Source organism: Vipera ursinii (genome assembly GCF_947247035.1).
Source record: "Vipera ursinii genome assembly, chromosome: 3".
Taxonomy (NCBI): domain Eukaryota; kingdom Metazoa; phylum Chordata; class Lepidosauria; order Squamata; family Viperidae; genus Vipera; species Vipera ursinii.
This window is the reverse complement of record NC_139516.1, coordinates 190,116,624-190,140,434: the sequence shown is the minus strand read 5'-3', so window position 1 is coordinate 190,140,434 and position 23,811 is coordinate 190,116,624. Positions and strand designations below refer to the sequence as shown.

The following is a 23,811-nucleotide window of genomic DNA, read 5'->3' as shown; positions in this document are numbered from 1 at the left end:
TGTTGAGTTTTCCAAATTTGCTGGCACTTTTACTGCATATCCATGAATATACCAAAGAATATTAAATTCTTAAATAACAGAATAACGGAGTTGGAAAGGATCTTCTAGTTCAGGGGTGTCAAACTTGCAATGTCAAGTGACGTATCACAATTTTTTTTTGCCATTGCCAGCAGTGGGGTGGGCGCGGTTTGCTATGATGCATCTGGCCCACGGGCCAGCAGTTTAACACCCCTGTTCTAGTCCAACCCCCTTCACAAGCAGGAAATCCTACACCATTCCAGACAAGTGGCTGTCCAGTCTCTTAAAAGCCTCTTTTTAAAAGTCTTAAAAGGTAAATAAAATTATAATTATAAATAAAACTATGCTGTTGATTTCTGAAGTAAAATACTATTTTTTATTTTGCAGAGGATAATTGGTTCCAAACACAAGATGTCAGAAACCCATTCAATTCTATCTAATTCTATTTTTAAAAGTGGCAGGCTGACCTCTCCTGGAAATAGTGCAAGATACTGCAGTTTTAAAGATTCATGCTCTCCTTCCATATTTCATGACAGTGGGTACAATGAATCAATCAAGGACCCAAGTTTTTATTATACTGATGCAGAATGCAAAGGAGAACAGAATGAAACAGAATATTCTAAATATTTGCATTCTAGTAGTTTGTGCACTTCAGTTTTGTCTCCCATTAAACATAATGCTATTTTATCAGAAGGGCAGGATGCTAATATACCTAGAGACTATTGTGAAACACCCAAAGTTGCTAAAAAAGACTCAACACTCCGGAGAAGGTTACTTGTATCTAAAGCAGCATCTGTTGGTGCATTGGGATTTTCTGAAAAGCAGCTATTATCTTCAGGGAATAAGAAAAAAACATGTTTAGCTCATTTCCTTAGCTTCGATGAAAGGGTATCAAAGTGTGCTTTGGATTCTCCAAAAGAGAAAAGCTATAAGCCTTTGGCTACCAGTACTCTAAAAATTGAAGAATCTAATTCCGACTGTCAGAAACTGAGGTTTATGTTCTCCCAGCAAAGGACTTCTACAATAGATGATTCAAAACCTAAAGGCAGCTTGTCAGAACCAGCTGGTTTATCACCAATCCAGTCCAAATCTTTTACAATCACTCCTAATGTTTTAACTGAAAGTGCACATATATGTTTTAGTAAGCAGAGTTCAGGGTTAATCAGAAATTCACAATCTTCATTAAGTGATGACAAATTTATCACACCCATCAACAATCTTGGTGAAAGATTTAATCTTAATACATCTGAAACAAATACACCATCTGCTAAAGAAATAAGTGACTTGAGCTTGTTAACTTCTGATACCAGTAGCTATATTTCATTTGGGTCTGATAAATCAGAAGAATCCTTGTCAGATCATGAGGGATCCTTCCAAGAATTACTTCAAAAACGTAATGAATCTTCCAGCAGTCTAAATTCTAAAAGAAAGGTAAGAAAACTACAGCGCTCAAGAAGATTATCCACTCTTTCAGAACGTGGGTCACAATCAGAAAAAGAGGAAGATTACAATACCGTTGCTAATTCAAAACTCAAACAAAAAGCAGATGATTTTATCAATGAAGACAATGAATTAGTTTTTAAAGAAGATGAAAGTAAATGCATGGCTCCAAATTTTGGAAATCTCTCAATAACTCCCGCTTTGCAAGTCATTCATGAGATCTTTACGCAAAATAGGAATAAAAGAGCAGACAAAAAAGATCTACTGAAGAAATTTGATGGTGATAATTTATCTGTGTTAAAATATATTGTTGCTCAACTAATTGGCAAGAAAATGGGAATAGAAAAATTAGATATCTTAACAGAATTAAAAGACAGAGACTTAAAACATATTCTTGCTACGATTTTAGCCATTCTGAATGTAGAAAGCTTATACAGGTAAGAAATATATTTTACAAAATTATAAATGGTTGTTGAATATCTCCACTACTGTTTACTTTTCTATATAAATGTAGCTACGTTGAAATTGCATAGACTAATAATAAACTTAGCTCTCTGAGTGCCTATGCTCATGTAGCCTAGCTACACTATACAAAATGAATGTGCCCTCATCTGAAAATTTGCAAAGTTTGTAGAAGTTAACAGCACCAACAATATTTTTTTAAAAAAATACAAAAATTAATTTTGAAGATTTATATTTGGGCATAGAATATTTGCTGCTGCTATTGATTAAAAAAAGGTGGAAGCTTGTAGAATACACTATGGTAAATGGAAACCTGGATAAGAGCATTCCACTTTTCAACATCTTGTGGTAGTTTTAACTTGTATTTCAACTTTTCTTTTTGCTTTGTATGATGTTATTTCTGACAGTACTTTCATTAAATAAGACTTGGAATTGGACAAATAATTATTATGTATGGAGAAGTATTTTCCATGTGTCTCTAAGGTTGAGGAATGAAGTATATCAACATCTTATGTTTTAATTGCATAAATTAGGAATTAAATATTTAATACTAGCATCTGTTTCTCCATAATAGATGATGTAAATTGTTAAAAATGATTATAATATTTCCATAATTTGATGAAGGTATATAGTCCTGATTCAGTTTGTTCTTAATGATAACCTCCATTGTAGTTCTTTCATGTGTTAGCATATTAGGAACACAGTATACTTGAATTATACGCAATTATACATACAGTGTATTAGGAATGAAGCAATCCATTCAATTCTTGCATAATGTTTGGATGCTACTGATAACAAATCTTTCTTTCAGTATGTGGAAAGTAAGCAAAAACTGGCGAGAAATTGTTGTACATGATAAGCATGCTAATCGGAGGCGGAAGTTGTATATAAAACAGCTAAGAGCAGATGCTAAGGTAACTTACAATTGCACAGGTACTTTGGAAAGTGAATTGAAAAGACATGGTTTGAACTTGAAGAAAAAAGTAACATGACAAATATATATTATTTCAAGTGCATGTCAGTACACTGCTGAAACTCTGAATTGGTAGGATGTTGGTAATAATAAACCAGTTTAGAAGTTTATATTAGAAATTCTAGTTGGAACAGAACGGTATTAATATTTGAAGGATAAAACTGGATTTTGGCTGCACTTGTGGCATACTGGCCAGTATTGTTCTTCTTGTTGAGTATGATTTAAAAAGGTAAGCTAGTTTACCCCTTCTCTATTTTACTAAAAAGTGTTATATTAAGGCCTTGATTGACGAAAACTATGTGTATGGACTATGTCTATGGTCATGCCTAATGTCAACAATATGATTTGGAAGATGTGACTTGGAATGTAAAAGGAAAAAATGGCAGAGAGTTGAAAAGAAAATGAATGAAATGAACAGAAAAATATGTTACATGTCCATGAAACTAATACAAAGGGAAAAGATGTAATAAATGCTCTAATTGTATGGAATTGATGAATATATGCAGAGAACTAAAAGAGTTGACTTAATTATCAATGAAAGATCATAAAAATAATTTGCATGTTGTGAGAATATGGTATATAAGCAGTCTATTATGTTCATTCTCCATGTTCAAGAATCAGTTAAGAGTTGAATGTAAGCAGATTGAATATGAAAGTGAATAACCAGTACAAAGAAGTCAGTGGTGGAATTCAGCTGGTTCGCACCACTTCGCCAGAACCGGTAGTTAATTTTTTGTTGCCCAGGCCCAGAATGGACTTCCGGAAGCAGCATCTACACAGAGAACCAGTTGTTCACATATTTGAATCTCACCACTGAAAGAAGTATTTTGAAGTATGTTAGTCATACAGAGAGAATGAATATGGATGAGATAGTAAAATGCTGGAAAGGTGAAATAGTTGACTGGAATCAAAAGATTCAACGCCATCCGATGAGTTGATCCTAAAAGGAAGAAGATGCTAAGTCTTTTAAAAGTCAAGGTTTATGATCATGGTATGAGCAAGTGTGGTTGCGAGGACCAAAGGGCATAGTGAGAAATAGTGCGTGTGTTGGCATAAATTTATTTTGGCTATGCTTTCTTTTCTCATCTCATGCTTGTAATAATTTATTTGATTAACTATTGCCATTTCCTTTTGCGCTATTCACATCATAACTTGCCCTAAAATACAATAGCAGAGATGTGCATGTATGTAAGTGTATACACATTATCATCAGATAATAGATCTGTTTTGCTAGATATAATTTAATAAAATTAATCTTAAAATACACGTATTTGGTATGGTTAAGCTCTAATCACATAAGAAACATATGTTTTAAAGTTATTAAGATTTGAAAAAAAATTCTATATTTTTCTGATTGTAAAATTGTAAAATATTCTGATAAATGTATATTTGAATGCAGTTATAATTTAGTTAATTCTCTGTTGGAAGTGATTTTTTAAATTGCATTAAAATTGCATTCACTCAGAGAATGCTTCCATAGAAGATAACCTATCTGTATGGATAGAATGAATTTGTTGAACTTCCTTTACATTATACCACTATCTGAACTGGAAGATCGAACAAACAGACAGACGTTAACATGGAGCAATGTGAAGCTCAAAAGGCCTTTTCCTCTATCAACTCTGTAATCTAGAACAAACTTCTAAATGGTTGCCGTCATGCTGAAATGCAAGGACAAATAGTAAATATTTGGGCATAAAAAGTATTCAGTATGGGTATTAAATTTGAAGATCCCTACAGTATTGAAACTAAATGAATTAGAAAGTTCTTTGTATAATTCTTACCTTATTATAACTTATCAGACAAACAGAATATAGGATCTTTAAATGCATGGCTGGCATAAAATGGTTAATTGCAAATTAAGTTTGTTTTTTGTAAAAATAAATGATATGTAGTGTTGGATCATTTTTAAAGGGATGCCTATTGGACACTGAAAATGCTGCTAGTAAATTTATGGTGACTAGATTTGCACTACGACCAGTCCAGGCTCAAGCAAAATCTGTGCTATTACAAATGCACTCATCATGCAAAGAATCTTTGACACCAATACAGCATAGCCCTAATTTTCAATCAAGGAGCAAGCAAGAAGCATATATAAAGGTAGGTAACTGCAATTATCTACTTTAAAATAAAACACAAACCAGTCCCCACAATATAATTTGACTGAGTTATGCAAGCAAAGATAAAAAATATAAGTGTTGGAGAACATTATTTAGGTGACAAATATATTATTTAATGAACTGAGGCTATTGTTAGATATTGCTGAAGAAGTGATCTCTGTTGCCATTAACATTGCCTCTTGCCCTAATATCTTTTCAAATATAATGAGGTGTTTTGACTTTTGATTTAGAAATATACTGAGCATTCTGCTCCTAAAGTATATAATGTAAGTATAAATTATTAGCCATATGAAAATGCATGCATACTATACCTAAACTCTGTTTTCCTAATATAGGTTGCGCAAACGCTTTTCAGTGATGAAGCTTTAAAACCCTGTCCAAGATGTCAGTGTCCTGCTAAATATCAATCCTTAAAAAAACGTGGACTGTGTAGCCGGGAAGATTGTGCATTTGATTTTTGTGTTTTATGTCTATGTGCCTTCCATGGATCTAGAGAGTGTAGCAGTTTATCTTCTATGTGGCAAAGTAAAAAAGATGCTCTTCCAGGAAGTGCAAAAAGCAAGAGAAATTTAAAACGACTCTAAGCTTCTTGGAGTGAACAGAATCAAATGTGTCATCCCCTACCCATAATTTTATATATATATATATATATATATATATATATATATAACACTTTTTAATAATTACGTATTTTGAAAGTACTACTCTGACCACGAATCAAGTTGATAATTTAATTCTTTGTATCAATATTCTAAATATAACTTGATACATTTTTGAAAAAAGAAATGAAAAAATTTTAAACTCTTGTATTGGTGTTTGCTACTTTGCCAGACACACTCATGAGATTTCAATAAAGCACTTTCAATATAGTTTGAATATGTCTTGCAATCTTGCTTTGGAATTTTAAATTTAGCTCTTGCCATTGTCAAAAAAGAATTAGTGTAAATATGTGTTATATTTTATATTTTAATAGCTATTTCTAAATATATTATAATGATAATACCACAATTAAATCATAGCAAGTAGTAATTGAGAAAACTAAGGCGGATTGGATTTATTACATGCATGAGGGACCCCAGGAATTATAAGGACTTTAGGCTACACTAAGAAGTTGGGGAAAAAAACCCTAAAAAAAACAGTGACAAACCACTTCTGTAGCGTTGGCATGGACTTCTCCATATACTGTAGGTATGTGGAATCAAGCTTCCATAGCATAGACACATTTTCAAACATGTTCATTCTAAATATTATTTATTTTTATAGTATCTTCCAAATGCTATACACAGCAACTGAAAAATAAGTTTATGTTCAACAGTCAGGATACAAAAAGAAAAGCCAGAATAAAAAGAGAAAAAAAATATGGAATTTCAGATACTGGAACCTGAAGTTACATACTCTTGGCAATCGTCTGAGCTGAACAGGTGAGCCTCTGCCTCTGAGAATGCAAATGAGCCAGCAGCCTTTAGTCCTCTGGTTGACGGATGAGCCCAGACCCAGAGCATAACCCCTTCACTTTGTAGTTTCAGGGCAACTGGAGCCAAGTGATGGAATCTCAGCAGATCAAAACCAAGGCAATCTGGAAAACATGCAAATATATTTCAAGATAATCACCATAGAATAAACAAAATAATTACTCCTACAAAACTAATTTCTTCTTATAATAAGGAACATAAATTGTGTATATCTTCTTTTTATTTTCTGGGTTCTAAAGTATTGTGTTCTCTACAGGAAAGATCCTGAGCAGAAAAATATATAGCAACATGTAATAGATTTTGACTTCATCATATTATGGTGATGACTTGCATATTTAAGTATGCTGCTTAAACTCATTAAAAATTGAACAATAGAGATTGAGAACATATATAGATTATATTTTCTATTCATCTTCCTCTTAGAGCAGGCATGTCAAACTCGCGACGTCACGTGATGATGTGCGACATTTCGTAACTTTTTTCCCATTGCCGGCAAAGGGGTGGGCGGGGTTTCAGAGTGACGCATCCAGCCTATTTGATATGCCTGTCTTAGAGGGCCAGTTTGCTTGTTTATTAAACAAATTTATATAGCTGCCCAACTCTCGGCAACTTACAGTTGGAATTGTCCTTCCATGATGAGAGCCTTCTCCCACTCAATAGTGGGTCTATATAAGCTCTAGGAAAAAAGCACTAGCAGAATTCTGCTAAAGATTTTATTTATTTTTATAAGTATTTTTAGAAGTTCTAGCTTGTGCATTGAGTACCAAACAAACAATGAGTACTGGGACAAAATTTTCACATCAAAATATGTTGAGTATCAAATTCGATGAATTTCAAAGCAGTTGAGTACCAAGGTACCACTGTATTTTCAATTACACAAAAAAGCAAGTATTCCATTTTTTCTCAGGAATGGAGCATATACACTAGATTAATATAGCTGTTTCTTGGCTGCTTTAAAATCCATGGTTATAGTTCTGTTCAGGGATCATAAAATATATATTTTATTGTTTTTAATTTTTGTTTTATGATGTACACTGCCCAGAGTCATTTGTTGAGATCTTATCAGAATGTACTAAAATGCTTTGTTATTGAATGTGTTACAATCATCGTCTGAACATGTGAATCAGATCTTCACTTTAAACCATAATATATTTTGATACAACAGAAATTACAAAATTAACTCCATACAGTACTTGGGTTATCATGTCATGTGACTGCACAAAATCAGCAACTTCAGGCAGGAGGGAATAAGTTGACTATAGAGCTAAAGTTGTTTATAGTGATAAACCTTCTCTGTGATTGCTGGAGAAGCAGCAAAATCTTAAGCCTCACAACAGGAAGCTTTCTTTGTGATTTTGTCAGCCCAATGTTCCAACAAATTTCTCAGAAACGAATGCATAGGATTTATCTTTGCATAGTCATGAAACAAGGATGTATTTAGAGTTTTTGAGGGCATGGTAATGAATATTCAGTTTTTAATAGGTTCTTCTGGCAACACCAAAATGTCAAGTGAACTGTAAAATGTTGTGATATAGTTTGTGGGATGATTTGCCAAGCTTACATTTGGGTAATGGCCAGCATGTGCCAATGGTGTTTTTTAATGATATCTGCTTTTGCAAGCAGTGGAAGGGCAGATGCTTGTGCTGTAAATATGTAACATCTCATGGGCTTAGCCAACTTTTACTAGGTTCAGCTATATGCTTATTTGTGCCAGATAAGCATTCCAAGGAATATATGTACAAAACATGCTTGGCTTGGCTTGATTTTAACCTTCAGATTTGTTGTTGCATTGTGTGTTCTACATGCCCTAAATCAATTCAGCATATTGTTCAAGCTAAATCATAAACATATGTCAGTAATTTTTAATGAAACTTCTGAATATAAATTTGATCTCAGTCTAGTTCCATTAAAGCTAACTTGCCCAATTGTTGTGCCTGTAAAGTCACATATTTCACTTGACAAGGTGGACAAAATAGTTTTAACAAAACAAAGCACAGTGTTTAATCCAAAGACTGGTTTGCTATTTGTATTTTTACCCATGTGCAACCTCTTCATTTTCTAAGTCACACTAACAATCTCATAAACCATATTATGGATGTAGAAGTACCCATGACAAGTACCCATTGCATGCTGAAGTTGTTAGTTTTAATTTGACTAACAACTCAGTTGTTAAGTAAAAGGGTTGCTAAGTGAAAAATCCCATGACCATGTTTATTATTTTATACAGGACAGTGTGTGTTAACTGTGACTGATGGTAAACATGTGGCTGAGAGAGATGCTATGAAGATTGTAAATCTGGGCATTGGTCACAAAGCTATTTTTTCATCCCAATTATAACTGGGACTGGTTGCTAAATGAGGACCCTACCTTTGACTCCTATCAACAATCTGATCGCAACATTCTGGATTAGTTGCAGCTTGGATAGTTTAAGTGGTCCATGAGGAGTAAAAATGGTCCATTCCATATACAGCTAAGCTCTGCTTCATCAAGACCCCATTGGAAATCCATCAAAATGGCCACATTTGGCATACTGAGCTGAGATATGCAAATTCATTCCAGGCCATAGCTGAAATCTCAGCATTCAGGTTGAGATAGAATCCAGGAGGGCACCCAGAATGCATATGTGAGTCTTCAAGGAGCAGGGCTTTTTTTCTCATAGAACGCTCAGAACGGAGTTCCGGCACCTTTTTTGGGTGGAACCTTGAAAGGTAGGCAAGGCATATGTGAGTTCTGGCACCTTTTTCTTTTACAAAAAAAGCACTGTCAAGGAGTATGTAACTCTATGCAGTGAAAGCTGAATCTTCCTAATCTGTCTGATTGACAACTAGAGGATCTCTGTTTTATCTACAATTAAGCTTCAATTTGTTTGCCCTCCCATAAGCAAGCTGGACACATGCAACAATCAAATTGATAATGAATGGGATAAGAAGAACAAGCCAAATAAAGAATCCCTTCCAAAAAGGTTTTGTCACAGCATGGAAATATCTTGGTTCCAGTTGCTTGTGCTTTTCCATGACTAGAATGAAATTAATTATAACTGAATCCATGCCATATGAATTCAAGTGATATAAACCAGACAACAAAACACCCACACTCTCCCTCTGAGTTCTTTAAGCTGCTGCCAGAAGATCTTGTGAGAAACTGAGGGCATTTTTTCATTGTTGAATTTGGATCATCAGGGAAGCCTGTGCTGAGAGGCATGTAGGAGGATCTGCAATAAATAGGCTCAGAGAACCAAATATCTTTTACTCCCCTGATGTTTGATATCTGACACTACAGTGCAGCGCTGTGAGTTTCTCTTTTGAAATATGCTGGATTTCACCACTAGGGGACAACAAAGATTCATTTTCAGAAATATACCTATTTTTAATCTTGTTCTAAGGTTTATTCATGGCAATTGTAAACTCAGCAACATAGATTCATATTCCAGTCCTTCCTGCCAACTATATTCAGAGTGTATTTAATATTTAAAATATGTTTTCTTTGGCTATCAGTTACAACTTACTACTCAGAGAGGTCTTGGTTTATTTCAGTGAGATCATGTAAAAGTCCTGAAAGCAAGAGGATGAAAGTTGGATGTTTAGGACTAAAATGACCTTGGTCTCTGCAACTGCCAAACATCTGTCTCAAACAAAAGGACCAGCATATATAGAAGGGCATTTTTAGATATAAAAATATTCAACCAGAACTCTGTTCTTGCCTTGTTTATGTTATGATCCTGGGAAGATTAGAATGGCTTAATCGGGTATTCCTACTTTGGTTTTCAGAACTCTGTGAATCATATCCTGAATTAGTGGTTGTTCTTCTTTATATACATATACATACATACATACATACATACATACATATATATAATCATATTTTTATACATACACACACATATTGCAATAATTTTATTAAATGTTACAAACATTACAATACAAATGAAAATTAATAAAAAAGTAAAAGTGCAGAAAAGAAAAAAGGAACAATAAGGATATAGTAAAGAAAAAGAAAAATATATACTTCCCCTTTGTCACAACTATAAGCAATTTTAGTAATTTATCACCTTCTCCTAAAATACAACAAATGATCTCCTTTCCCTATATTTTAACTCTTATCTATAAACAAATCTGTAAAATATTGTTATTTCAGTCCTGGTCAGCAGAAGTTCATTAAGGGTTAGCAGAGATAGTAATGAATCTATTTTAACCATGATCAAATACACTAACTTTATATTCCTTTACTTTTAACAATCTAGTTTTTAATCCCTTCAAATGATGTCTTTATTTCCTTTTTTTTCTTTGTCACCTCTTCAATATTTCAACAAAACTAAATCAATATAGGAAGGCTAGCCAAGTCACTCTTCTGGCTTGTTATTTCTATGTCCTTTTAATTATTGAGACATCAACAGGTTTCATTTGTATATTCAATATATCCTCTTTTCCCAGATAATTCTTTTAGCCTGTGATTTGTAAATCCACATTCAAATAAATTTCAGTGTTTGGTAGAAGCTCTTCCATAACATCATATACACACTGTCTGTCTGTATTGGCAGAGATTTTTAAAATTAGTTTCTGAGTCCATTGTTCACAAATGTCTTTCAACATGTCCAATATTAAAATATTTTGCTCCATTCTATGTTAGGAAATTGAGTTTAATGTACTTCTCCTTTAATTGTATTATTTAGTTTCTTCCTGTTTCTTCTGATGTCCAACTTTCAAAGTCCTATCCTATCATTCTTTTCAGAATTCAAAAGTTATTTGGAAGGATTCTTACAAATAATTTCAAAATCTTATTTCAAATCGATATGATCCTCAGGCAATTTATAACTTTCTAAAACACCATGCTCATCCTTTTTCGGTTTATTCCCCTCAAAAAGATTTTTTCTGTCCTTAAAATCATACCTAAAACATTTTGTCCCACCAATGCCTATATATGCACACAGCATATAATGTATATTTCATAATATATAATTATATACAGTAAGCACATTTTCCCTACTGATATTGAGAAGCATGAGCCTTCTACTGCTGAAAGTAATATAGTATGACCAGCAATCTAGCTTTTTCAACCTGAATGGACCTAATCTTTTAAAGCTCTCAAAATCCACCACCACGACTTCATTTCTCATTCTCTCATAGTCTAGCAAAAATCGAATGATATTTCTTGCAATTTCAATAATCAGCCTCATGCATACAGGCATCGCTCAGACTGGAAAAAAAAAATCTGAGAATAACTTATAAAAGTTGATCTTTGAGAAAATGAAGTCTATATGGGTGTCCACTGTTGAACATGTGTACTGATGGCCTACAAATTGTATCGAACTTTAAATGGGAAATAACGAAAATAACAGAAGAGAAACAATTCATTCATAGAATGGAAGTGTATGACTGGCCCAAACGGCAGCCATTCATCTGAACCCTCAAGGACTAACCTAAAAGGTTGTTGTTAAGCATTAGTAACAGGGAGCCTTGCCAGAGAAAGAATTCAGCACAGTATAATCGTCACCAAGGCAGCAGCATTAGCTGTTGCCAAATGCATCACAATCGAAGTGGCATCTGTTGGAAAACAAGATTCATAGATTTCACCTCATCTTTAATCAGACTATCCAAATTGTACCTGGTGGGAATTGTAAACACGTTGTTTAGTATTTCCCCCATCCGATTGCCAGACCTGTCTTTACGACTATCCCAGCTTCCGGAGAAACGAGAAGGCAGGGAGGGGATGCGCAAAACTTTTCAAACTGCCCCGGGCACTCCCCAGTGGCCGGGGGGTGGGGGTGGGTAGAAAGCGGGCACCAGTTTTAGCCAGCAGAGCGAAAGCAACTTTGCTTGCCCGAGAAAGCCGGGAAGGGAAGGCTACCATAAGCCGCATCTTCCGTCCTTTACTTTGCTTCTCGGAAAAATGACAAGCAGGCAACCTCGGCTCTTTTATGACTCGTGGACTTCAACTCCCAGAATTCCTGAGCCAGCACAGCTGGCTCAAGAATTCTGGGAGTTGAAGTCCACGAGTCATAAAAGAGCCGAGGTTGCCGACCCCTGCTCCAGATCGTTTCAAGCGGGCGATTGTTGGCTTCTCTCTGCCTCGTTTCATCCGGCTGGGTTAGTGTAGTGTAGTCCAGGAAAGCCTCTGCTCTGCCGCCAACGACCAATGTTAGTTAGTGCCTGGGGGGGTCAAACAACTGCCCTCGTCTCCCTCCCGCATTGTCACCCCGCGGCTCCATAGCAACCCAGCCTCGCTGTGAGACCACACAAACCAGGCTCAGGGCCAAGTGCAAACTCTTGGCAAGTCTGGCGCGCTCGAAATTCGCCTTGAACTTCGCCGCAGGCAGCCTCTTCGACGGCCCCAGCGGAGCAGGGTTGCTCTTTCCCCCTTTTCCCCCGCGCTCGCCGGAGAAGAATGAGGCTTTAACTCAACCCGGGGGAGTGGGCGGGAGGGGGGAACGGACAGCAGGGCTTCTGCAGAGCCCGGCCGCGCGTCCGCACCATGCGAGAGAAGAGGCTCACCACCGGTAGGTGCTAGAACTGAGAGGCTGCCCGGGGCTTGCTCGTCGTGATCCGGAGAGGGTGGGAGAGAAGCGGAAGCTGGAAAATGTCAGATCGATTTACCCCCCCCTCCCCCAGCGCTGTTCCACTCTTCTAAGGAAGGGCGCGATCAGAAATGGTGATAGTCAGAATACACACACACACACACACACACACACACACAAACGTACTATCATTTGTGGACAGTAAAAACATAGAAGTCCTTATCTGCTCTTCTTCAAACAACTACTCAGGTGAATTTGGGGGTATCCTCATTTGCAGTTCCTGGGTAAAATTGACCCCTGTCAAACCATTCCGGTTTTCATGAATAATATTCAATTATTCATGAATAATATTCAATATTTCCAGCTGATAAAGTCTCTAGTGCAGACATGTCAAACACAAGGCCCGGGGGCTGGATCCGGCCCGCAAAGTGGTTTCATGTGGCCCGCGAAGCCATCCTGGAAACAGTGAGGGAACGGCCCCCACTGCCTTGGCCCTGGCCCAGAGACCCTCCTCCTGTCAGAGACCCTCAGATCTGTCCCACTCCTGCCCGGGGCCCCCATAGGCACCCTTGATGTGAACGATGTAGAGCTGGTCACGCCCACCCAGTAGGCCATACACACTCTAGCCATGCCCACGCAGTAGGCCACGCCCACCCAGTAGGCCACGCCCACCCTGGCCATACCCACCAGGCCCCTTGAGGGCAACCGCAATGCTGATGCGGCCCTCACTGAAATTGAGTTTGACACCCCTGCTCTAGTGAGTTGTGCTTGACCGAGCAGTTTTCCTAGCAGCTGCATGGTTTGCCCTTGGCTTCTTCTGGGAAGATTTTTTCCCCCCAAGCCTATCAGCCCTGGGATCTTGTGCTGGTCTTCCACTGAAACCCTGCTCAGCTTCGTCAGGGTCGATTAAGATTGGCTAGTTGATGACCCAGTGGTGGCAAATGGTTCTATAAATTCAGAATCAGGTTCACAGCAAAAAGTCCTAATGAAACAAAATAACGCAATCTAAGAACGAAGTAGCTCTCATTTCACTGAAATAAATGGAAGTTTAACACTGGTTAATTTTGAGTTGGGCTTTTGCACCCTGATTAAATACTTTTAAACATGAATATACCATTTGTATAAATGTGCATTAACAAGCTTTACTGTGTTCTCCTTTCTTACAAGAGCAAAGGATTGTGGTTTCCATTCTATATATGGATCACCGAGCAGGGAAGATTATGACACATGACCAAACTCAGTATTGAGACAGGGACAAAAGTGAGGAATCTGCTCTTTCTATAATCCTGCTTCTTTCACATTAGCTATGTTGACTGAGGCTGTATAAAGTATTGTTGTTAAGTAACATACAGGACGCAGCAGATGATACCCCATCACCAACCAAAGGTTTCTAGATCCAAGTTGGTTGTTTTTCCTCTTCTGAATCTTTTAACTCTCAGAAGTACTTCTGACATTTGCTTAGAAATTTAACTCTATGAACTCAAAATCTATTACTCTTCACTGAAAGCTAATTCAGCAAGCCATAGAGAATAGAATAGAATAGAATAGAACAGAACAGAACAGAACAGAACAGAACAGAACAGAATAGAATAGAATAGAACAGAACATTGGAGATCTTCTAGTCCAGCCCCCTGGTCAAGAAGGAGAACTTATACTATCTCAAACAAGTGACTGTCTAGCCTCTTCTTAAAAACCTCCAGTGATAGTGCCCATGATTTCTGAAGGCAAGTTGTTCCACTGGTTAACTGTCCTCACTGTCAGGATGTTTCTCCTTAATTCCAGGTTGCTTCTCTCTTTGGTCAATTTCTAACCATTGTTTCTTGTCCTGCCCTCTGGTGCTTTGGAGAATAATTTGATGCCCTCTTCTTTGTGGCAGCCCATCAAATACTGGAATACTGCTTCAAATACTGGAATACTGCTATACGACTAATGTCCATGGACCCTTCATTCTGAAACACCAATTTAGTCTGACACAGCAGTCATTTCTCTGACATATGTCTTACAAAATTAGAATTTAGAAAATGAGATATTTAAAAATATTAGAACTTGTTATAGAATTACCAGCGGACTCAGAGAAATAATTAGAATTGTTCTTGTTCTTTCTACATATTTTAAAGCTTATCACAAGTTTAAAATATGTAGAAATTGATAGATGAAATGTTTTATCAACCTAATAATAACTTGCTAAAAACTGACCAACAAGCTTTTTTATGTAGGAAAGGTACCATTTAAAAATTGGCTTTCTTCTTGCTTAATAGCAATCATACGCATTCTAAACATGTTGAAAATATCCTATATATTGGCACGAATATTTTAAAATGAATAGACCCCATAAAGAGATCTGTCTCACGAAATTCTTTAGTATTTTACTTGCTTGCATTTAATAAGCAAGTAAAATAGTATTTTTTCCAAAAAAGGAACTATCTGGATATATGATTTATTTTCTTATTGCTGTTTCTAGTTGTGTGAACAGGATCTTATGATCAGTGTATTGATCTTGGGGATGGGGGCTTATGATTACTGTATAGTTATTCTGCTTTTACTAAAAACTGATTTTGCCATAACTGATAATCAGCTACTGATAAAACAAACAATAATTTATTTGTCTGAATAACTTTAATGACTTCATAATTGGTCCAGGGAACTTTCATTATTAGCTATATGATACATTGTTAATACTATTTTTGTTTATTTTTCAGTGCCTCCCTGCATAAGAGAGAATGAATTTGTAAGTAAACTGTTTTCCCTGTTTCATTGCAAATTATTGAAAATAGTAATTTAATTACTCTAGTATTTGACATATTTTCAGATAGAGCAGCTATGTTGCTAGCAGTATAACTGACATTTAAATCTTCCCTGCCCTTTATTTATAATTATTCATTCAGTTACAACAATCAATTCCTAGTATCTGACATGCATTTTTTTTCAGAGATAAGAGTCCTAAATGTGATCTTGACTCTATCTCTTTGTTTATGCAACCATGTTATTATGCAACCATGTTATTGATGGCAGAACATTAAACATTTTGAATCAGAAATAAGTTCCACCAAATCAAATGCTTTTCATTCCATAGTAACTGAATATTATTGAAGACAGACATATTTAATAATTTGAAAAAGAATGCAATGGAAGCATTAATTTGGAAAGCACAGAGCCCTCTCTCCAAAATCTTTCCTCGTACTTCAAACATCCTTTACAGAAGGAGTGAGAAACAATCACATGGAGCAGTGATTCTCAATCTTGGCAACTTTGAGGTGTGTGGACTTCAACTCTCAGAATCCCAATCTAACACACTGGCTGGAGAATTCTGGGATATGTTAAAAATGTCAAGTTTGACAAGCATTGGAATTAGTAGTGGGATTCAAATAGGTGAACAACCGGTTCTCTGCATGGATGCTGCTTCCGGAAGTCCATTCTGGGTCTGGACAACAAAAAAATAGCTACCAGTTCTGCCAAACTGTTGCAAACTGGCTGAATCCCACCCTTGATATGCAACCTCTTCTTCCATAGGTGAGTGGCAGGACAAGGCAAGGAAACCACCATCTTCTATCTCTTCCTGCCTGAATGACCATTTTCCATCTGCATCTTTCCAATTCTTTCAAAGATTCTGATATAGGAAGAATAGGGAGGGCCAAGTTGGGCCTTTAAAAGAAAGGAATAACTTCAGAGAAAGGAATGTGGTTTTCCTTCCCTAAAGACCTTACCTTTTCCATAATTCGGCCTGCTAGATGCTCTAAAACCTCTGTTTAGAAGTCAGATTAAGCAGGAAGTTATAAACAAAATAGAAAAGAATTAAGTGTATTGAAGCTTTTTTTCAAGCCTTTCCCCATTAAGCAGTGGATAGTGCTCTCTGCCCATTCTTGAGTCAATAAAAAGCTATATAAGTGTGAAACCAGTGCTGATCCACAAACCTGTACTGCCTCTGTCACTTGTGTTCCCTGTCCCTGCCAGTCCCAGATTGACCTTCAAGGTACAAAACCTAGCAGGTGTGACACAATTTGAGGCTACTCTCCGAATAAGAGGAAAAGCTCTATTTTAATACCAGTACAGCTTAGGCCAACTTGAACCCAGTTCACTTTGAGGACACAGCAGAAAAATAGAGATGGTTTGATGCAGATGGGGACATTATTTTGGCTATTTTTCCAAAAAGCAACTGGACTTTGTTTTTTTCTTTGAAGACATTTTGCTTCTCATCCAAGAAGCTTCTTCAGCTCTGACTGAAGAAGCTAAAGAAGCTTCTTGAAAAAGGACTTTTGGGACAACCAGGAGTTTCAATGTGGAGAAAAGTAAAGTGTTACATTTACGCAGGAAAAATCAAAGGCACAAGTACAGACTGGGTGAGACCTGGCTTAAAAACAGAAACTGTGAGAGGGACCTTGGAGTCATAGTAGACGATCACTTGACTATGAGCCAACAGTGTGCAGCAGCAGCCAAAAAAGATAATACAATCCTGGGTTGTATAAACAGAGGCATAGAATCAACATCATACAAAGTATTAGTACCGCTTTATAAAACCCTAGTAAGACCACACCTGGAATACTGCAGCCAATTTTGGTCACCATATCACAAAAAAGATCCAGAGAAGAGCAACTAAGCTGATCAAAGACCTGGAAACTAAAACATACAAAGAATGGTTGCACGACTTGGATCTCACTAGTCTAAAGAAAAGAAGAAATATGGGAGATATGATAGCAGTTTTCCAGTACTTGAGGGGCTGCCACAAAGAAGAGGGGGGGTCATGTTATTCATCAAAGCACCAGAGGGCAGGACAAGAAACTATGTTTGGAAACTGATCAAAGAGAGAAGCAACCTGGAATTAAGGAGAAACTTCCTGACAGGACAATTAACCAGTGGAACAGCTTGCCTTTGGAAATCATGGGCACCCCATCACTGGAGATTTTTAAGAGTAGGCTTGACAATCACTTGTCTGAGATGATATAGGTTCTCCTGCTTGAGTGGGGGGCTGGACTAGAAGACCTCCAAGGTCCATTCCAATTCTATTCTATTCTATTCTATTCTATTCTATTCTATTCTATTCTATTCTATTCTATTCTATTCTATTCTATTCTATTCTATTCTATTCTATTCTATTCTATTCTATTCTATTCTATTCTATTCTATTCTATTCCTATCATTTCATCCTCATTCAAGAATGTGCTTCTTTTCGCTCTGACAAAGTATGCATTATTTAGGACAAAATAATTTGACCATATTTCCAGAACAAGTTTAGTTCAGTTTGGCTCTGCCTATAGGAGGCAATCTGGAATTGAAGAAAAATGTACTGAATTGTCAAAGTAGGTGAGTTACTTGATTATAAATCAGCACACAACTTTCTGGCAGAGGTTTGCATTCTAGCTGGCAGCCAAGTTAAGATTTATACATGATTATCAGGATACTAAGAGTGAGCAAATCAATTTTGTGGAAGAAATATCTTTGTTACTGTACAATACGATCCATGCCTTACAAGGAGTTAGGAACAAGAAAAAGCTTAATATATTTTACATTTTAAAGATACAAGTGAAAAGTTTTAGGTAGTAGTATTGCTGCAGTTTCATATATTCACAAAACATTGTTTTCATTATCTGAAGTTAAAATATACTCCTTTTATCTGTTCTAGTAAGTTAAAAGTATATCAGCAATTTTACTTAAACCAATTGTGCATCTTTTCAGAGCAGCAACATTGTTATATACAAAATAGTAGGGAAACAGAAATAGTAGAGAAATAAGTGCTTCTTTGGATATTTGGGATAATAAACAGCTCTGCTAAATCTAATAGTGTTCAAGAAAGCACAAGAATGTTGAAAATCTAAGAAGTCCAATTGTATTGCAACATATAGCCACATAAATAGATAGAGGATTACAGCCCAAGATTTATATGCATAAATGGATTACAGATAGTCCTTGACTTAGGTCACAATTCAGTCCAAAATTTCTGTTGCTAAGCAAGACAATTGTTAAATGGACTTGCCCCATATTATGACCTTTCTTGCAGCAGTTGTTAAGTTAGTAACATGGTTGTTAGGTGAATCTGGCTCCCCCATTGACTTCACTTGTCAGGAGGTTACAAAAAGTGATCACATGACCCTGGGACATTGGAACCATTATAAATACATGCCAGTTGCCAAGTGTCTGAGTTTTGATCATGTGACTATGGCAATATTGCAAAGATCATAAGTGTGAAAAAAGGTCATAACTCACTCTTTTCAGTGCCCTTGTAACTTCTCACACTCACTAAATGAATGGTTGTGAGTCAAGGACTCCTATATGTCCAAAAGACTACATGCATATGTATCTTTTTGTTAACTGGGCATTAATGAAACAAAAGCTGATATTTCCACAGCTAGCACTGAAAACAAATTAGGTTTTCCAAAGATTTAAAACCAGTAGAGTTGACTATGAAATATGTCTCACAGGCTGGTTAAATATGTCTCTCCATCATGCTGGGTGGAGAATTCTGGGAATTGAAGTCTACACATCCTACAGTTGCCAAGGTCGAGAAATACTGCTTAGTGCAGGGGTCGGCAACCTCGGCTCTTTTATGACTCGTGGACTTCAACTCCCAGAATTCCTGAGCCAGCGGAATTCTGGGAGTTGAAGTCCACGAGTCATAAAAGAGCCGAGGTTGCCGACCCCTGGCTTAGTGGAAAATGACTTATAAGCAAGAAATATTTTTTCTAAATAAAAAACTGTGGAGTGGAATCAATGCTTAGGCTGTGCAAATGTCTTACTTTAGATCAGGCATGTCAAACTCAATTTCATTGAGGGCCGCATCAGCACTGCGGTTGCCCTCAGGGGGCTGGGTGGGTGTGGCCTGGGTGGGCGTGGCCTACTGGGTGGGTGTGGCTAGAGTGCATATGGCCTACTGGGTGGGCGTGGCCAGCTCTACATCATTTGCATCAAGGGTGCCTATGGGGGCCTGGGCAGGAGTGGGACAGATCTGAGGGTCTCTGGCAGGAGGAGGGTCTCTGGGCCAGGGCCAAGGCAGTGGGGGCCGTTCCCTCACTGTTTCCAGGATGGCTTCGCGGGCCACATGAAACCACTTCGCGGGCCGGATCTGGCCCCCGGGCCTTGTGTTTGACATGTCTGCTTTAGATGCATGTATGTAGAGTGTATGAGCTTTTGCCTTGTAGAGGAAAACTAAAGGATCTTGAGGTGGGGCAAGCAATAAAAACCAGCTGCCCTTGATTGCACTGACTCCTCTACATGTATAATTGCTAAAGGGGGCCATCTTTATACAGATTTCCTTCACCTCACATATTCACAGTGCTACTACTGTCTGAACATTTCCAACGAAGAATCATATAGTAAATAGGAAAACCATGAACTGGATTTATTTCTTTAATGGGAAAGAGATTCACGGCTGGCTCTTATCATGGGAAAGGTATTTTTCCTGCATTGTTATTCCTGATAATATCTCACCAAAATTGCTGTTGACATTACAGCAACACATATGCATAGCACCAATATGGACTTGTTGCATATTCAGTAAAGCTGGGGAAGATCTCCTGCTGCAAAAAATCCAAATATCCACTAGATGGCAGTAACTGATTTATAATTTATGTTTCTATTTATTGCCATCTATTGGTTATCTGTGTTTCTGAAGCTCAGATTTGTATCCTTATCAAATACATACATTTTTAACAATATTCATTATTCAGTGAATGTTGAATATTCAATTATTATTCAATCAGGATTTTCATAAAGTTTAAAAATTTAAGAATAAACATTTGGCTGTTAATTCATTGTGTTAAATATGAAATGTGGACTTTTTTCTGTCTTGAGATGTATTCTAACATTTGGGATTTGCTTCCCTAAAATTTACATTATTCTGAAGCTAGTACTATTACAAAGGGAATCATAAAAGTAGATTAAATAATAAAGGGAAATACTAAGATAAGGCTTATAGAAAATTGTAAAGTTTTTCAGATTAAAAATAAAATTACAAACCACTTCTGAAAAAAATCTTGCCAAGAAAACCAGGGATTTTTCCAGGCACTTGCTAGGAGTCAGTTCTGACTCAAATGCACATACACACCCACACAATTTTGAAAGCCATATGGATAATGTCATAAAATTGAAAAAGTTCACAATTGGTATTTTCAATAACATGGGCAAATAACACATGGGCAAATAACACAGCTTTGAATTTCCTAACTAATAGGGGTTTTGTTTTCTATGGACTGCTTGTGCCAGTAAAGCCATTAACATTCTTCTTTATTGGTCATATCCTGTCATTTACAGTGTTGTCATCAGCCCACTATGACTGATGAAATGTGAAATATGCTATAGGAGACAGTAACCTGTTTTTAATAACATTTTTCACACAAAGTCTTCGAAACACTAAGACTAAGCTCACTGCCAACGGGAGGCTTCTAATTTATTTGAAAGGTGCTGCTGCTCACTCCCCATTAATTTTAGAGGTTTGCTAAGATTTGTCCTCTTCCAAATCACTACCTAATGCAACAGGTCTTAATTTACATTGGAGATATCAGAGTCATGTTGAGGAAGGATGGCTGTTGTACCTAAGTCTAAGCTTAAATGTCCTTAAGTTGGTAACCAAATTGGAAATGGAAAGCTGAACAGGTAGAGTTCATAAAGTTACAAAACCAATGTATCCCAAATCATAGAACTTAAGGGAAATGTAGCTGAAGCTGCCAATAAAGGAGATGAATCCAAATATATTACCACTCCAGATGTTTTGATGTTTAGCTCCCTTTATTCCCCAGCCAAAATACTCAACCTGGAGGCACAGCTGGATGTAATATAATGGAATATAATCATCCAGTGATAAAGATTCCAATATCCTTAACTGGAAGAGTAATGATTTACTTTCACTGGAATTAGGCTGGCTTGAGAACGATTCTTCTGCTTCTCTGTTGGGAAAGTACCATTAGTTAGGGATGGTTATTTGTAAATGGATCAGGCAACAAATGATAGAGAAGGCCTTGACTTGGGGCTCCAGTCAGCTGAAGAATCTACCAGATTAGCTGAATATTATTAGTCTGGCAATGCTCATCTAGGTGGACCACAATCTGACCTGACATGAGCCAGAATCTGATTCTGCAGGAATGCTGGAAACTCTTAATTACTTCTAGAATAAGAAGAACTGTTCTTATTCCCACATATTACATCATATAACATGTTTTTGTCTTTCTCTGTTCTTACAGGAAGAGTATTTAGCAACTGACAACATACTTGTAGATTTCTTCAATGAATTTTTGAGTCTCCCAGTAAGTATGATAAATTTTGCTGAAACACATATTCATTATAGTTATCACAATAAAATTGGTTGAATTGATTGTTACAATATATGCTTATATATAAAATATATGTCATACAATATATTCTGGCCTACTTACCAAGCTCCTCTTGCTTGCCTGCCCATCATTGTAGATCCTAAACCATCTTCCCAGAGTATCAGTATATAAAGTGGAAGCCTTACAGGAAACTCCCTCAGAAGAATGTTTTATAGTAATTATCATGCTGGAAACAAATGTCTTAGTTAAGACAACAGTGCTGCAATGAATGGAAAAGCCAAAACTAACTGTTGTTCTTTTAAGGATATCTGCTGAGAATTGTTGACCTAATCATCACTAGGTTTTCTCAGGAGAGTTTGCTCTATTCAACTTTGATATGGAGTGTTTGATATGTCCAGTTTTATTTTGCTGAAGCTCATCATAGAAATTATTTAGGGTAATGCCAGTGAAAATTGATTACAGTTTGGTTCTTTAACTTTGTTATGCTTATGTGACTGTTACCTGAAAACATGACCCAGGCATAATAATTGATATATAGGGAAAAGGTTAAAGTAAAAATATTTCATGCTATTAATTGTTCACCTTACTGCAAGAAAATCTTTCAATAAAAGAAATGTTTCTGATGTATTGCAATGTTGGAAATCATCCTGCAAATTGGCACTTTTGTTTTATGCAGCCAGCCAATAGATGGTCTACTACTAAGCTACAGAAGTAGCCCTTAAATACTTCTTTGTTATGAATTATATCAAATGTCAACACTTGAATTTTATTTTTGACAACTCCAGTACAAACTGACCAAATTCATACAGTATATTGTTGGCTAATGTGCTGGTTGGAACCATTCAGATTTCTCAGCTCAGAAGTTATCATTTCCATTTTAATATATCCTCCATTCATTTTGGAAATGTGAATTTTAATTAGATTTATAATATATATCTATGTACATCTGAAATTGTAAATATATATTTAATATATACATATAATTAGCAGTAAAATGTTTTCATTATATGCTTCCTTAAAACTCAATGCAGAATAGTCCAGGCACAATGAGGAAAGAAACTGATGAGAGATAGAACATACCTAATATAAAACATTTTGTGGTTGAATCAGATCACAGTGTAAATAGCACAGAGTAGACCTTTTCAGGGACAGCACACTGATTCTATAATACAATAGTCTAACACACACACACACACACACACACACACACACACACACAAACAACACAAAATATAACTGGCCGCCATGCTGTCTTAAAGAAGAACGGAATGCCTACCTGTTCATTTTCTAGCTGTTATAGAAAACAGAATTGTTGATCCAATTCTTGATGGTTTTGTCCTTTTCGTACCTCTCTCAAGAAGAAGAGCAGCATAGAAATAAATGAATGAATAGGTAAATAGATAAGTAATATGAAATAATACCATAGTATGCTTTTCAGTCTAGTGTCCTTCAGATACCCAAGATTATCACTTCCTCAATCCATTATTATTAGCTGCATTTAGTTGGCCTTGGTGGGACTTACTGTCAAAGCAATTGTAGGGACCCAAATTGTGGGAAT

General features: G+C 36.6%; 2 protein-coding genes across 2 annotated transcripts in view; both read left to right on the top strand.

The window, feature by feature from the left end:
• Positions 1 to 429: 429 nt before the first annotated feature.
• On the top strand, positions 430 to 5,597 carry FBXO43 (F-box protein 43; the record flags this gene model as incomplete). Its single annotated transcript, XM_083357760.1, has 4 exons — positions 430 to 1,895; positions 2,732 to 2,834; positions 4,808 to 4,993; positions 5,349 to 5,597. 4 exons carry the CDS (start codon positions 430 to 432, stop codon positions 5,595 to 5,597), a joined length of 2,004 nt encoding a protein of 667 aa, XP_083213886.1.
• Positions 5,598 to 12,953: 7,356 nt separating this feature from the next.
• Positions 12,954 to 23,811, top strand: part of RGS22 (regulator of G protein signaling 22) — a gene marked incomplete at both ends in the record, with an annotated part of 92,338 nt that continues 81,480 nt past the window's right edge. The window contains 3 exons of the mRNA XM_083360333.1: positions 12,954 to 12,978; positions 15,696 to 15,724; positions 22,164 to 22,226. Of these exons, the coding sequence (XP_083216459.1) occupies positions 12,954 to 12,978; positions 15,696 to 15,724; positions 22,164 to 22,226 (117 nt within the window). The remainder of the gene's footprint in view (positions 12,979 to 15,695; positions 15,725 to 22,163; positions 22,227 to 23,811) is intronic.